The sequence below is a fragment of the Urocampus carinirostris genome, chromosome 18 (genome assembly GCF_059441175.1).
Source record: "Urocampus carinirostris isolate Australia breed hairy pipefish chromosome 18, RoL_Ucar_1.0, whole genome shotgun sequence".
Classification (NCBI taxonomy): domain Eukaryota; kingdom Metazoa; phylum Chordata; class Actinopteri; order Syngnathiformes; family Syngnathidae; genus Urocampus; species Urocampus carinirostris.
This window is the reverse complement of record NC_142366.1, coordinates 9,490,756-9,508,284: the sequence shown is the minus strand read 5'-3', so window position 1 is coordinate 9,508,284 and position 17,529 is coordinate 9,490,756. Positions and strand designations below refer to the sequence as shown.

At 41.2% G+C, this 17,529-nt stretch overlaps 1 protein-coding gene across 1 annotated transcript in view; it reads right to left on the bottom strand.

Annotated features, from left to right (window-relative positions):
- The window catches only part of gli3 (GLI family zinc finger 3), a 148,443-nt gene that overhangs the window by 4,120 nt on the left and 126,794 nt on the right, over positions 1 to 17,529 (bottom strand). The window contains exons 11-14 of the mRNA XM_088322278.1: positions 5,238 to 5,387; positions 3,119 to 3,283; positions 2,795 to 3,055; positions 111 to 468 (exon numbers count right to left, since the gene is read on the bottom strand). Of these exons, the coding sequence (XP_088178404.1) occupies positions 111 to 468; positions 2,795 to 3,055; positions 3,119 to 3,283; positions 5,238 to 5,387 (934 nt within the window). The remainder of the gene's footprint in view (positions 1 to 110; positions 469 to 2,794; positions 3,056 to 3,118; positions 3,284 to 5,237; positions 5,388 to 17,529) is intronic.

Genomic DNA, 17,529 nt, shown 5'->3' with positions numbered 1-17,529 from the left:
GCCAACAATGGGCATGTATCCTGTGCTGATCCAGGAATGACGTAGGCTGGAAAGGGCTCTATTGGAAAATATTTTGGTATAATTTTGTTGAGAAAGCATCGGGGACTTACCTTTACCCTGGATGCCGATGAGCGCAGACCCCTTGGAGGGGGGTGGCGCGGGGACCATGGGTCCCAGGCCGGCCGTGGTCTGATGAACCTGCTTGAGTCTCTCCATCCTCAGGTGCTCCATCCAGCGTAGGGGACGCCGTGGTCGCAAGCTCAGCGCGCTAGCAGTGGAGACGGTGGAGTCCATGAGGGGCCCCGGGCACCCCTGCCGGCCCCCTTGCTGGCCCCCCTCTACTTCATCCTCCTCTTCCGGGCCCGCCAAGCCTCCGGCGCTCACAGTAAAGTGGACTCCAGCGTCGGGATGGACGGGGGACTGCTCACTGCTGCATGAAGACTGACCGCCAGGGCTTGGCTGAGACGTCTGCCGGAACAAAGAGACGTTTAGAGGTCAACTCGGTCATGCTTCTTTTGGATTTTATTGGCGATGCCATAAATGTGGTGGCATGGAAGAAGCAAAAGAAACATTTCTATTTTGGGTTTCCCCCCTGGAAGTCCTCTCAACATCTGACATCACAGAGCCGATTTTGGGGCATAAAAAGTTACATTAATCCAACATGCACTGGGAAGTGGAGTACACATGCAGAGGGTAGAAGGTGCAAGTCAGGTTTGGTCACCAGTACGACACGGCACCACACGAAAACATACGGCCAAAAAACTCACAAAATGGACACATGCATTTCGGCATCCAACTTGTCAGCGTTCTTGCATCTTTGGACCTCCGATTTTACAGCTTCAAAACTAGTTAGGGTAAGAGTTACGATTTCATGCTAGCCTTATTCTTTCACTATTGGAGACCTGCAAAAGAGATGGGAAATTATGCCAGTTTGTTATTTTGACTATTATTGAACACTGTTGCTTGTTATTTTGGATAATGTGCAACGTTATTGTCACTTTTCTTTGATTTTGACACCTTATAGGGCTGATCTACCTTTGTAACCTAGAAGTTTTAATTAAAATAACTGATGCAGGAGAGAACTTTTAGAACAGCTTGGTATTTTTGCATCTTGAGGTTTGTTTTGTACATTCTTCTAATTTTCTCGTTGCAAATTTAAAATACACTGATTTCTTCTCTCCAGATTTTATTTCACCACTAAACTAGATACTTATTATTTAGTTTCAAATTAAGGATTTTAAAACTGAGGAGATTTGCAATGAGGGTTTGACGAGGTAGAATTAACTTACTAGCCAGGATTAAAGATTTAAAGTACAGCTTCAAGCTCTGTTAAAGGGTAAAATTTTGTGTGCCAGTTTTACAACAGTTGAAACCTGCTCCACATTTTTCTTTGTGGATGCTCTCAAAAAACATCAAATATTTAAGTTTGGCAAGGCGGCCCCCAAATTGTTGTGGTCGAAGGACATGACTTTATGGCCAAACCCCATGAGGGCGATGGGAGGCTGATGACACAAAATGAGTGATGAGAAAAAAAGAGGAAAACGTCGGTTTTGCGCCCATCTCACCTGATCACCCACTGTCCTTGGAAGACAACGAATGCAATGCCCATGGAGGAGATAGAATACGACATGCGCCGGTTAGAAAAGTATTTTGACAGCTGTTTCCTGCAAGATCTTATCTAGTGTCCCGCAGAAAACTGCCCAAAGCATGTTAATAGTTATTTTTTGCTTTATTCCAGAGATCAGACAGGTAACCTACATTCACATCAGTAGGTGGTAGCAGATTATCATTTGCCATATGTTAATTACTGCTCATGAGGTAGTAAAGGGAAATATATATTAAATAACTTGATTGGTTTGATGAAGCTGCTTAAGATTGTACAAAAACATGACGCTTATATTATGTTAGAATGAGCGAGACTCTCAGGGATGATGTGGTAAGCAGGCAGTACGTTCCTAATTTCAAAAGAAGTGTTAAAGGAAGGAGGACAATAAGCAAGCCAAAGTGGCTAGGGGAAAGTGGTAGTAATGAGTAATGAGGTTTTAACTGTCATTAGGATTAGCTTTTGTCCAACTTATTTGATTTAATATAACTTCTTCTTTCTCAGGGAGTCAGATGAAAGGAACAGACTTTTTATTTTACTCAAAAATATGTTAGAACACAGCAACAAAAACCTGTGATGTTATTAGTATTGTTTCAATTTTTGTAGACAAGATACAAATCTGTTAAAACATGTTCAAAATACAAATGGCAGCTAAATGATTATCCAAAAATCAAACAAATTATAATAACTGTTTTACTTTCAATGTGGGCAACATTAAAGGTTTAAAACATTTCAGAACTGGTACTGCGAATATGCTTTACATAGTATTTCTGATGTTGCTGTGCTTTTGGATTTCTGTCGTAAAAAAAAGCAGACAAAAAAGAAACACAGCATTAAGAAACATGTTTGCTAATAGCTTCAATTTGAGAAAACATTTAATTAAAATGTACAAAGCTACACTTTTGATAGCTTTAAGAAAGGAATGTTAAGAACAGCTTTCTCACATGGCGGTGTGTCATTGATAACATTTGAGTCACAAGCGCTAATGTTGCGCTATGCTAATCTGCATTTATTTGTCGCCATAAAATTTTGAGAAAGACTGTTGGAATAGAAAAAGTGGTACAAGTGGAAATGACGAGAGAGGTGGAGTAAGGTTGTTTTTGGGTTAACCCTTCGAGAAAGACAGTGTGCAAGGAAAACCTTGCTAGAAAACCTTGCAAGAAAAACCGAATGAGCAAACAAGAGCCTCACCATGGGCTTCTCGGTCTTGATGGACTTGAGCTGCAGTTCCTGGTCCTGTTTGGAGCTCAGTCGTCCTGCGTAGGCCGGGGAGCGTCCCTGTATGTCAGGGGCAGGCGACCGCGGGGCCGATGGTGGGGCCCTCGGGAAGTCTCCACGCTGCTTTTTGGTGACATGGGCTTCGGGCCCGTGCACCGTCTTCACGTGTTTTCGAAGCGAGCTGGGATCCGTGTAGCGTTTGGTGCAGCCCGGGATTTTACAGACGTAAGGTTTCTGACAAACACAATGGCAGCTGTCAGTCAAAAGGGGGGGAGGGGACATCACACCCATTCTTACCTCATTGGAGTGTGTTCGGTTTTGATGCTTTGCCCGGTCCGAAGCGTTGGAGAAGGCTTTGTTGCAGCCCTCATGCTCACAAACGTACGGCTTCTCACCCGTGTGCGAACGCAAGTGCGTCTTCAGGTTCTCCAGACGTGAATAAGCTTTGGCGCAGCCCTCAAACTGAAAAACATTTACCATAATTATTCGTGTATAAAAAGCATTTTTGGGTGCGCATTATACAGGGTGTCTCAAAAAAATGTACACACTCTTTTTATGTGTTGCAGATATCCTGAATTACTGAAGCCATGGCAGGAAATCAACTTAGTTTCAAAGAGAGAAAGTTTGTCCTGAAATGCTATTGGAAGACCGAAAACGCCACTGAAGTGCAACGCCGCTTCACAAGTGAATTCCCAAAACCGCCACCCATGTGCCGGACCATTGCGTGCATCAGAGACAAATTTGAAGCAGATGGAACCATACAGAATACCAACCACAAACGTTCAGGACGACCACAGACATCTACAACCAAGGACAATTGATGCATTGAAATTGGAAATTGAAAGACAATGTCGTGATATTCCTAATGACATGTTTCGCGACGTTTGCGAATCCCTTGGTGCGCGTTATCAGCATTGTCTGGACAATAATGGTCATCGCTTTGAACATTTGCGAACATGATTTTTCAATTACATTTGTCTCATGTATTCGATGCTATTTCACTTCACTCTATGTTCATAAATAAAGGTTTTCTCGTCATTCTAAGAGTGAGTACATTTTTTTGAGACACCCTGTATAAGTTTTACAGTAGTACATTGCTGTATTTGTGCAATGATTGATGAGTCATATATCGATCTAAAAAAATGTGATGCAACAGAAACAGAGCCTGGGTGGCAGCAGTGAGAGCGTTGAATCCTCACCACTAGACTAAGAGAGATCTCATTATCACACTATTTTTAGTTACAATACCGGAGATAAAAGTTGTAAATATATTGCAATCTTTGGAACAGTTTATTCACACACAAAGACTTTGTTTAGCTTCAAAATAAAGGAACCGTAGACTGAAACAGTACCGTATTTTCCAGACTATAAGTTTGTCCGAAGTATAAGTTACACCAACCAAAAAAGGCAAAATGAAGGAGGAAAAACATCGGGAGTATAAGTGCCAAATTTTGGAGGAAAATTATTTGATAAAAACCAACGCAAAAACTATACATGCCATCTTGAAAGGCAATTTAAAATTTAAAAAGTATACTAACGTTACTAAGGATGTCACTTTTACCGGTAAACAACTCCTCCAATTCGGGAGGTGGACTACAAATGACTTCCTTCTTCAGTTTCGATAAATGTCTACCCGCAACAGAGCAAGGTTCACATTAGCAACACAGGCCTAGAGTGCCCTCTTGCGGTTAGTGTGAAAATAACATGTGCAATTATGTACAGTACTGGTATTACAAATTCAATTATATAACAATGTGTTAATGATTTTACATATATAGTAAGTCTCACCAGAATAAAGGTCTCAAATTATGAAAAAAACTGTGACTTATAGTCTGGAAAATACAGTAGTCTCCAGTCATGATTCAGTAGATTTTTATTTCTTTATTCATTATTTATTTTTATGGGGAGAAAAGCAGTAGTTTAATCCATAAAGCAATAGTTTTGGTAAGTATACAGTTTTCTGGCAAAAATGTTTTTACTTTGAGGTTGCGTTGCCAGTAGGTTTTACACACTGTTGTGTAACAACTTTATTGTGATTCCAGTTCATGTTTACAGTTAACAATAAGGAATTGGCCGTAGCAGTTACTTTTGCAATATGCTAATTGCCCACAAACTCAGGTCCAGCTAAGATGGAATCTTAGACGCATTTAGTTTGTCTTTAAAGGTATTTGCAAACACCAGATGTGCATTCTTTAATTATTTTTATCTGTATTTTCAGTTTCACCCTCTTGACTATTGGTTAAACGGCTTTGAATCATTCATGTTGTTGACAGATTGAGATTCAGTAAATTTGTCATCGTCGAAAAGTCAAACAAAACTTTGTTTCTTTTGTTTTGTTGTTTTGTTGAAAGTGCTCCTCAAGTACATTCTGATTTGATTTGAAAGCCCCATGTTATTGAGTGTCTTTCTGACTCACCGTGCACTTGTGAGGTTTCTCTCCAGTGTGTCGTCGCATGTGGACCACCAGCATGTATTGGGCCTTGAAGGGTTTCTGCTCCCGAGAACATTCTTCCCAGCGGCACACAAACTCTTTTTTCTCGCCATGGATGTGCTCGTTGTTGATGTGCTGCAAACACGTGCAAACGGGCATTCTTTTTTAGCATAAAACTACGGAAAATGAAAAAGGTTATCAGGGTCACATACTGGCCGGAAAGCCTTGACCACCCCATTCATCACTCTTTTCTTTGTCCTCCAAGGGTCTTTGGCAGGAACAAGAGCGGTCATTGGAAAGCGGCCGCCCATTACAGTAATTCCTCGCAGCATCAGGGTTTCACTGCTTTGCGATTTTCATCGTGTATTGTGTTCTGAATTTTGATTGGCTAAACAGTTAACCCACCCCTGTTCTGCCTGTGTCTATCTGTGCCTCAACAACATTACGCTCTGAGTTGTGCACAAACAGCTTGACAAACTTATATGACGTATACACTATCATTTTCAATTTTGAGTATCTCTAAAATGTCAACTAAATGCTCTAGACCCACAAAATCAACAGAAGAGAGGGAAGTTATTTCTATCATCAACAAAGTTGGACTTCTCCACACACTAAAGAAAGGTAAATGCATTTTTTTGCCACAGAAAGTCGACGTGATGGGTACATAATATCATCTTAAGTAAAAATAGTGTTCTGAAATCATTTTCAATGCAATAGCGCAGGGTACGAGAAACCTTTTGACCCAAAGAAGCATAAAAGCAAAATACATCATACATTTCATCCTACAAAATTTATTAAATGATAATACCAGACCCTGTGTCCCATTTAATCAACTACCACTTTAAACTCCCGCAGTTACTTAAGATCGCTGAGAACCATTTTGACCTTCAATTTTTCGTAAATAATGGTTTCAGAACACAGTGCGAGTAGTTATTTTGTAAAAATGTCACAATACGCTGTTATAAAAACCACCATTCTTGTATTTCCAATCGATTTTTCTGGACAGGATCCAGAAGCTACTTTGAAAGGGCAGTTGGCATTCAGGAAAAACAGGATGAACCCCAGGAATGACTGCACTGGGGGGGAATGTCTAGTCACCCTATTCACGAGTACTGCCAGGGACACCCAAACCTACTACAAAGGAATGAAGGAAAATAAACCGACGGGACTTTTACAGGTGAGGTGTCAAAGAAAGATGAAGCTCCCAGCTTTGGTTTTAATATATAATAGAGCAGTGTTTTTAACCTCCTTTGAGCTATGGCACATTTCTTGGAGTGGATAAAAAAGCCCCGGGGACACCACCAGTTGGTGCCCATGCATCTCGGGTAAGTATATCCAAATTATAGATACCCTAACTCTAACCCTGGACCGCACAGGCACAAAAATTGGATAGTTTCCCACTGCAAAGTGTTAAAATTAATTCCTGTGCTGCAGCACACTAGAGTTAAAAACAATGTAATAGAGTATTCAAAAAATAAAAAAGAACAAATGTTGGCGCTTGGCAGGTTTTGACTATTGCAGGACTTTTTTGGAACGGAACACCCGTGACAAATGAAGTATTACTGCACTCCTGCGCTCCACTTGCTGCATCTTCCAGTGGCAAACAAGACAAATCGGGTTGTAAACATTGGGGAGCCGAATCAGTGCTGGCCAAGTGCTCCCCTTCAGCCTCCTGAGATCCATCTTGGGGCTCTTTTGGCCCTTTTTGTGGCAGGGAATCCCCTTTGGCGAGCGATGGTCCCGTCGGCGCTCGCTCGATATTCTCCCGACGGCCACGTTTTCACCAATGACGGATGTGATGCATGAGTCGGTCAGTTGACAGCGAAGGGGAGGAATGGGGGACTTCGGGGGGCTCGGGAGCTAATGGCCATTCTTATTGGATCAATAATCTCCATGCCGAGCGGACATGAACAAACAGGTGCTGATAGTGGCGCCGGCGCTTATTCGTCTTCTTCCTGCCAGCTTATCGGCGCACGAGTGTAAAAACGCCACCAAGATGGATGGCAAGGAAGACGGCAAATGACAGTCAGGCAGTGTTGAGACTAACACGTTACAAAAGAACGCCTTCCTGGAATGTAATTATTTTTCTCGGCAACCTGTTTTCAATAACTCAACTGTTGTTACAACATGTTGTTACTATGAATTACAACATCCTCTGATTGCTAATTGCTCCTCCTTCATTCAAACTGTAACATACAACCATCAATACACCAACAACATTCAAGACAGGCAGGCATGTTTGTTTTTTCCAACTGAATACAGTGGTACCTCTGCTTACAAATGTCTCTACATACAAATGTTTCAAGTCGAACGGGAATATATTGCCTATAGTTACAATACATTTCAGGATGCAAAGTAAAAAATACAGTACAGTACGCGCTGCCATTCGACGCTCCCAGAGTTAAACCTAATCATAGCATGTTCACCGAGTCCCTTTCTCGCTCTGTAAACACCCGGCAATCCGATGCGTATGCGTTAATCCTGGCATGCTCTTCGTGTCGCCTTAATGCTCTGTAAACAGTCTAGTGTATGGTACAGCTACAAAGAGCTATCATTCACAATAGACCCCCTAAAAGACATGCAGAGGTTTGGACAAGGAGAAAAGAAGAGGAAGAGACATTTTCTGCCTATTGAAACAGGAGATATTAGAAAGGTATAAAACACACACGAGGAGTTCACAGACAACAAGAAGAAGGAAACAGCCATTATTCCATTCCAAATTAGAGAAATCTCTCAGAATTTGTGGAAAAGGAATCACGCAGAAAAAGTGTTGATAGGTTGGGTTATCGCTTATTATGATGATGTCTGCCTCGCACATTTCCCACAGATTGTCAAAAGCAGGTAAAAGCAGACATCGTTGGATCAGTTTTCAAAGAACTGCGAAGGGAAAGGGAGCAGTAAACAAAGTGGCCCTTTTAAAGGTAAATTGATATTCTTTTATTAATTTTTTACATTATGTGACTCTCATTTTATGTTTAGTGTGAGGTAATCTAATTTGAAGATGTATTTGTTTCAATTTCTGATGCTGTTCTAAGATTTATTAAAAATATATATCCTACTTTTGCGGGGCTTGGAATAGATTAGCGCATGTACATTTCAAAGGTGTCTCTACGTACAAACGTTTTCGGGTTACAAAGCTACTTCCAGAATGACTTAAATTCGTAACTGTGCAGTTACTGTGCTGTCATCTTAAGCACAGAATATGAGAAACTGAATTCCTCCTCATGGAGATATTCTCCTTACCATGCCTACTCTCATCCATGTTGAATTTTCAGCTATAAAATAAAATACAAAAACCCATGTTATAATCTATGGTAAGGGATAGTCAATGGTGATGATATTTCGAGCCAAAAGTATCAGTATTTGATCGATACCACCCTGTGCTCACTTGGATGGATTCATCCACTAGTGTTGTGGGGGCACCATTTCCTGTGGTGTATCTTCGACATGTAAAGCCTGGCGGCATCCGTCCCTTTCCAAGCTATTTTATTTGGGTAGGAGTTTGCTTCCCCACCTTCACCGACAGCACTGTTAATCAAGAGCAGGAAAAAACCTCTTGATCTGATTAAGAAAAAGCACCTTCATCATCTGGTCGTCGTTGTTTTTTGATGTAAAGTGTCATCCCGCTCTACAGAGATGCAGCATTGAGGGCGTGTGACAATACTGATATTAGATCCTAAATCACTGTGAGAAAACTATTTTGTTCAGTAATATCTTGTTTTTAAAAAGTAGAGTAAGGTTGTCTGAGTTGAGAAATTAAAATTACCTCAGAATCCCAAAAGAGGGCAGCAAACGATACTTCAATCAAATAATCATAATTTAAAGGAGCTACATACATACAGAGACACCTCGCTACGACGCACTTCGGGTATGGATAGTTTACCATTTTGAGGATTTTAGTGGTGCATTGTGTTCTGCAATTCTGATAAGCTAAACAGGGGAAGATGCTTTCGATTGGAATCAAAGTTGGACCTCTCCACCTGCTAAACCTGCTAAGGAGCCACATGCGGCTGTTCGGCGCTCCCCAATGACTCTCTAACATTTTTCAAACATGTTTATTATTAAAATGATATAGTATTTCTGTGGGACTGAACTGCAAGGTATGGGATTGGTACCAAATATCAAAGTATTGCCCAGTACTACACAAGCAGCAAACAACATATTTTTTCCCAATGAGGAGAGTGACCACCACCCAGCAAGCTAATGTTTGAAATAGCGTTTGGTGGGTAACGTGATCTCGGCGGGACAAGCGCGCAAATGTTTACGCAAAAAACCCAGCCCCACTGAGGGCCCCCAGGGCCCGCAATGCGGTTTAGCTTTTATCAAAGGGCCGCCTAATAAATCAGAGGCTCTTTTGTGATGTCACTCCACAAATTGCTTTCTTGTCAAAGTGGGGGACGTTTACTAAGAGTTGCAAGTGGGGGTGCACTCACAAAGTGCAATTCAGTTTTCTTTAGTGGGGTGCACTCGCAAATTCCGTTTTCTTTTCATCTCGCGGCGAGATACTCCACGCCGATAAGACGCTTAATCCCTCTTTGCATCGAGAAAAAAAAGAAAGAAAAGGATGAAAATGTGCATTTCACCAATAAAAGCCTGCAGTTTGAAGGTGAAGGGGCGGGGCTTGTTACGTTTCTACTTTTATCTCGCTCACACAGGTACCAACAACTTTTCAACAGCGCCACCTAGGGGGACACAAACTTTTTCTTTCCGTGAAAACAAAATGGTGAAAGGACAGAGATGAAACCTAAATGGACACTGGGTGAAATTTGACTTGTGCAACCGAAAACAGGTGTGAAAAAGCACATGTAAGAATGCAAACCACAGAGATTCAATGTAAAAAAATGCAATATTTTTGTTCTCATTTTGTAAGAAATAGAGAACAAAAAAACCAGAAGAAAGAAAAAAGTGATAAAAAGAATAGAAAAAAATACAAAGGAAACAAATTCACGTTAAAAACAAAAAAAAGTTGAAAATATTGAAAAAGTAAAAAAAATACCTAATAAAAAAGCAAAAAGGGATAACAATAAAGAAAGTAAAAAAGTGAAGAAAAAAAAAGTAAAAATAAAAGGAAAATTAAATTAATAAAAGGCCAAGGGGGATAAAAATTCTCCACCCCATCGCCCTTTTTTGTTTTATTTTTTTGTATTTTCTTCCCTCTTTCTAGCTTTTTAACATTTTTATTTTCTTTTTTGGGTTATTTTTTATTTTCTTTTTATTGACTTTTACTACTACTTTTTCTCCTGATTGATTTTCTTCCATGTTTTCTCTTTTTTCTCCATTTTTCTTTATGTTTTTCTTTTTTTTTACTTTATTCTTTTTTATTTTATTTTTCTGTGTTTTCTTTTTTCATTATTTTTATGTTTTGCCTTGTTTTCTATGATTTCTCCCATTTTTATAATTTTTTTTTCCTTATTTATTTTAATCTTTTTTTTCTTTTTTCTTTGCCATTTCTTTGCAGCTTCCCCTTTTTTCCATTTTTAAAATTTTCTTCTTTCCTGGCCAAACAAATGAGAAGTGAAATGGTTTTGGTCACTTTGAGGCTCCATAGTTTGTATTCTTCCTCGTGCTTTTTGGCCCTCATTTTTAATTGCACTACACAACACAGTCACTTCTAGTGGTCAAATATTAAACACGTTCCCTTTAAGATTGAAGATCAATTTCTCTTCCCAAAAGGCTTGGCTGAAAAATGAGAAGAAAATGCTGCAGTTTTGTCGCTGTAGTTTGTTTTTCTTTGTAGCACTCCTTTTCGGTTTCATGACAACATGCGGCGACATCATCTGGTCAAATATTAAACACTTTTCATCCCCAAAAGGCTTGGCTAAGGAAGGAGTAAATGTGTTGCAGTTTGGTCATTTTGAGTCTCTGTAGTTTGTATTCTCCCTCGTACTTTGTAGCACTCTTTCCCGGTTGCACGACACCATACAGCCACATCTAGTGGTCAAATCATACACACTGCTCCTTAAGTTGTGCTTGTACAATCCGAAATGGAGTTGTAAGGCCATAGTGGGGGGTGTGGTTTAAACAAGAGCGGGCGGGGTGGGGGTCTCACTAGTTGTAAGGCCATGGCGGAGGGGGGGGGCGTTAAACAAGGGCGGGCAGCCGGGCGGTAGGAGGGGGGGGGTTTACTCTTGCACTTGAAGCTAAACATTAAAGAAGGCGGCAAGCCTTATCTAGGGAAAGTCTTCCCCTCAGAGGGGAAAAGAAAATGTCAGGGAGGAGAATGAAAGTGAAAATGAGAGCGCTGGTGGAGAAGGGGGGTATGCGAGGGGTTGAGGTTGCACCCCCTAAAAAAGGAAACGAAGAGTGGGGGTCCAGTAGAGCGAGCGAATGGAATCAATGAAATCAAGTAGAAGAGACGGCTGGCGACAAGTCGACTCAATTGCGCCTTTATCTCATACAAAGAAATAAAGCGGCCTCGGTCCGTGTCGACCATGTTGGAGGCTGTCGCCACGACGAGGTAGAATGCTGTGGATTGGTGGACGAGGCTTCGTCAGACAAACCCGACAAAGACCCACCGGAATTTTCACTAGACGTTCCCACCATCTCGTGATTAAAACCTCACCGGGCCAAACTTCTACTACTTGAATTTGTTCCGCTTCACTGACAGTTCATATAATGTCGGGACTTGACAATCATAATTTTACCCAGAGTGACCTGGTCAAAGATTTTGGTCAATGGACTGCATTCATAAAGACCTCCTCAAACGCCCTACAATGTACTTCACACTTACCCATTCACACACAAACTCACACACGATAGGCAAGTCAGCCATGCAAGGCGCTTACCAGGGGCAATTAGGGGTTCAGTGTCTCACCCATGGACACTTAGACATTTAACTCTGGAATTGAACCTGTAACCTCTTGGTTCCAAGACAATCACTCTACTGTCTTAGGTATCACATTTGAACCTAATCTGTTGTTTCAGTAACGAGTTTGGAAGACGATTAAAATAGCTTTTTTCCATTTTCACAACAAGCAAAGATTCGCCCCCCCCCCTGCTCTGAAAGTCGGATGCCGATATTATAAGTCATACCTTTGTTACCTCGCGTCTCGATGACTGTAATTTACTTCTCCCCGTTCTCCCCATGCCTAGCTTTAAACATTTGCAGCCGGTACAAAAAACTGCAGCGAAGATTTTGACTAGGACAAAAAGGTTTGATGACTTCAATATTCTACTCTCTGACGCCATCTTCTGGCTGATATCATTATTAAAGCTCCTTTTGTGGCGTGTGCAGGTAGGTAAAATTCTTAGATGCGCTAAAATAAACCTTTTCCATATTTTTGGAGGCTTGTGCTGTCATTTGGACTGCATTTGAAATGGTTCCTCTCTTACTTTCACTATTTTCATCCCACAATTCAGAAAACCACAACCACGCGTGTGGTTTTACACTGCCCTCCTTCCCTTCGGCGTAGTATGCTTCGTGGCCGGATTACACAAGTAAAATAAAAGCAAATAGGCACGGTGAAAAAAAATATATATAAAGGCTCTTTGAACTTAGTTGGGCATTTTCAGCACATACTTGAGAAAATATTTAACTTACTTTTTTCAAGGCCATCTCAAACCATGCACCCCACCTGTACGGTTATGTGACCAACTCAAAGAAGTTTGCATGGACTTGCTTCCACTTCGCTTTCTGATTGAATTGCCCCCTATGTTCCTGCTCAGAGCCTTTGCTCAGAAAACGATAGTCTACTAGAGACTCCAAGACCCAAGAAGAAATCCACAGCTTCCAGAGTGTTCTCCATTTGGGTCACGAAACCGTGAAGTGCTCTGACCTCTGAAATTCGATCTACAATTTCAGTGGAAGTGTTGATATCTAGACTTAAGACACACTTGTAATCAAAAGCTTGTGAGTGACGTTGACCTAATACTTATTTGTCCTTAAGGGAGAAGAATGAGCCTGGTGGTTGGACAGTACATGCATTCCGAACCATCTTACAAGCACTTGGATGCCGATGTATGGCATCATCTAGAACCTGCTGCATTGGTCAAGATTTTTGGGCAGGAAGCCGTCAACCAGACATTCTGATATGACCTATATTTCATGATGATGTATGTGTATTGCTTGTTGATGCCGTTGCAATTGAAGAATTTTATACATTTTACTATAAAGGATTTTATACGATTAAATACAAGTTACATTGATTGGGTGCAATGAAGATTTTCACCGGGTAGGCTGAAGTTAAATGACAGGTCACGCTGATCCAAATTCGGAATGTTTTAGCTGGGGAATTTTGTTAACAGGACTCTGACGAAGAACGTTAGGCATTGTTTTGATAATGAACGCTCTGCTGTTTTGAGTTTCTCCAGACATCGAGGCGAGGGGGTGGACCCCACGTGGGGGGTTCCCTTGCACGCCCGTGGGAGGAGCCGGCACACCAACATGCGGAAAAAAACGTGGGCCGAGAGAAGGAAGCGAGAAGATAGAGAGAGGAGGCTTGACGGTGACTCGAGGGACACTCATTCGGCTTATTCGGCTAATTCAATGGAGTTCACTTAGTTAAATTATTTAAGAAATTAAATCTGGCCCTGTGTGGAAATGCCGGTCTCTTGTCCATATTTTCCCATCAAACGAGCGTGCATTGTTAGGAGAATGCAGGTTGTGTTTGGTTAATGGAGTCAGATAACTAATTCAAACAATTTGGTAAACAATACATTTTAATATCAAATTCCTAACAAAACATCAGTTGCAGCCTGGTGGCCCCCCCTTCTCAAGGTTTCTCCATTTTCCTCATGCTGAGCTTTAAGATCATGAGATGTTGTCACAGGGGTCTGTGCAGCCCTTTCAGACTTTTGGTGACTATACAAATAAACATGACTTGACATGACTCATGCTCAAAACCCAATTGGTACCGATCCAAATTTGGGCCCCGGTAGGGGTCCAAACGCCACCGTTTCGCCCTTTCTTTTTCTTTGTTGCCCCAAAGCAATTTCACAAGACAAATGTGGAGTGGGGATGGGGTATAAATGGGGTTCACTATTGTTTGCTTATATGAAAAGCCCCCCTCTTCCTTCCTCATCAAGTCAATCTTCCTCCATCCCCCTCAAGCCCGCAGCAGTCTTGCGAGGGGGTCCAAATACTCGACTTATCCTATTAGTGGGGGGTAACGACGAGGAGGGGCTGCAATGCAGATAAGAGTGCGTTGTCGGAGGCTGCAATTCCACCACTTTTAACGCATGCAAAAGAAAGAAGCAAATTGCAAAAACAAAAGAGAGGAAATACATGCAAATTTCGGCCTTCAAACATTTCAGAAACAAATTAAATATCAAAGATAGAGTAGTACCTCTTCATAAGGGCTCAATTTGTTCCGGGATTGTGCTCGTAGCTGGAATAGCTTGAGTAATGAGCTAATTTCCCTGATATTAAATAATTAAAAAGTAATCGAAAAAGCGAGCACGAGATTGCTGATTTACTTAATGTATCAGTGAAGTTTCTGTAAATCCCTTTCTTTTGCCCTTTTAGCTTTCCTCGCAACCCTTTCACTTTCTGAAGGATTGTTATAAAAAACGTATCCAAAGAGATTTGTCTCTGCCTCTCCTTCAAAATGTTACAGAAATTGAGTGCTCTCTAGTGGTAGCCTCTGGGAAAGCTGCTAATTCGTTTCAAAAGTCTCATGTATAGAGGCGCTTGTATGAAGAGGTATGACTATAACAACACATTTTCTGGATTATAAAGCGCACTGATTTACATGGGGCACCCTCGAAATTCTGGCATTATTTTCGTTTTTTTAGGTGCGCCCAATAGTCCAGTACATATGGTTAACACGTTCCCATTATGTAAGTTAAATAGAGACAAAAGAGAAATGTTAGGGTCTGACATTCCTCCTACCACCAGAGGGCCCCAACCAGGAGTTTGAACTTGGCACAGTTGTTCAATTATCACACACTTATGCCTAATTTTCCAGAAACCTTTGAAAGGATATTTTAAACGTTACACATTGTTGGATCATTGTCATTTTTTGAGTTATTCTGCCCTATTTATCGTAGTTTTTATTTTTTTCTACTACCTGGTTACGTTTGTTTCTGGTTTCTTTGTCCCATGCATTTGTCAGTTCCAGTTTCGATGTTTGTTTCTGGTTTGGATATTTCCCATGTTTGTTTGTCACTTGGAACCTCCTTTTTTATTATACGTGATCCCTTGTTTTGAGCATTCCTGCTTCCAGTTCCTACCTCCCCCACATGGGTCCATCAACTTAACAAGAAACATTTATCACTTCTGCAAAGAAGATATTTTTATGTCGTGCTTGGAATTTTACACTGTGATATAAAGTGCTTTCGTATTTTTAATTTCAAGATCCTATTTTCAAAATAAATATCAAATTCTACCATATTTCAGACAAATAAGCGTACTGGGTTATAAGGCGCACATTTAATATTCCGGCAATTTTTTGTTTTTTTTAAATACGCCTTAGAGTCCGGAAAATTTTGTGTTTTAAAATGGGCATTATATGTTTGCTTGAAATGTAATTGAAATAAAATCTGCAATCACGAAGCCGAGGATGTCACAAGGGGGATTCCCCTCCCATCCCCTTCCCGCTAGAAACGCCGCAAGAAGTTGTCAAGCTCTTCAAGCGTTTGAGTCTTGCCCTTGAAAGGCGGCGGCAGGTGAGGATATCAATTATAGATAGAGGTGAGCACTCCCCATCTCGCGCACCGTTAGCGTGTCAAGACGCTAACAGACAAGCATGGTGAGTGAGCCAGCAATAGAGCGCCCCGTCGTTGCTGCTTTCTGACAGGAAATGATTGGGCGGGCTGAGCATCCTGACCTCACAGGTGAGACTTCGCCTCACCCAGGACACAAAAAGCACGAGCATGTCCACTTCATGACTGACAGCTTATTCCTTTTGTCATTACCAAAATAACAGAAAAACACCCAATCTCACTAACATCAGGACTAAAGGCATGGCCTTCTTTGCTGGCCTAAAAAATATATGAATTATGTGATGTGAGCTATATTTAGTCCATGAATACTTATCAAATAATTCTGAATCGTCTGTTAGCTTCCTTAAATTGTTTTTTTCCTGGTTGTATGGTTTCCAAATGTGTGTTTCCATATTTAAGCCTTTAACCAACCACATTTAAGCCATTTGTTGTTGCTAGTCTCAGAAATCTACCTCTAGGCCCTCACAATCAATTTTGCAGGCCCTGTAGCATAAAATAAGTGTTGGTAAAGCTTTTGCTTTAACCAATCAGATTTTGGGTTGTCGACACCATGGCTTTCTAACAAGTGATGGTAAAAATCAGCGTTTTCACAAACTACGATTGGCTAGGGGGCGGTAATGTACCAAAGTGATGATGCCAAGCGCTGTTAAACTTGAAGAGGACAAAAAGAATGATTGGCTAACGATAGAGTGTATTAGCCAGAGCTAGCAAACTATAAAGTAGCGAGCTACACAAGCTAAGAGATTATTGTGTTGGTTTTGTCAATTTATAACTGGAAGGGGACAACAAATGGATTTGGTCACAGATTTACTGTCAAAGCCATTTTCAAAATGGACTTTTCAAGAAAAGCTGGACAGACAACCTTGGAGCTAGCAAGCTTGTCGCAACTAGGAAAAAGGTTTGTCTGTCACTGTAAGCCCACAAATTACGAGCGGTACCCACTGCTCACAGGTTTAGGGGAACACGACCACTTTCAGCATTAGCTTCAACGGGGATAGAAAAGAACTTCTTGATGGAACTGAAACACACTGAGCTCCCGTGACGGCTAACGACCCGTTTTCGACCACGTTTATGATCTCCCGTCTCAGCTAACGACCCGTTTTTGACCACCGACCACGTCTGATTTCCCGTCCCGGCTAACGATCAATTTTTCCGTTTGACCACGCTACGATCTCCCGCGCCGGAAGATCCACTTCCGCATTCCGAACACACACCGATGCCGTAAGCGGCTAGCTTCCCTCGTCCAGCGAGCACCGAATCGCTGGCGCTTGTTTTCCTCTATATCTCAATAAACTTGTGAGTAAACGTACGCAGCTGGGTCCTCCTCCTGTTCTGGTCTTGACAAAACATTAGATTTGATTTTACAAACATGATTATTTCTCTTGTATAATAATGAGGTGCGACGGGACAGGCCCAGGATAAACTCGGCTTTTTCTTGTCTGCCATTTTTTCCTGGTGCTTTTTTCAATTTTTTATCAAAACTGTTGATTTTTTAACTTATTGTATCCTTGTATAAGGGGTTTGGGGTTTTTAAGGGTTATTGTTCTATCTTCGTTATTCATTATCCATTATCCGTTATCGGTCAGTTCATAATACGCTACAAAGCCTAGGAGCC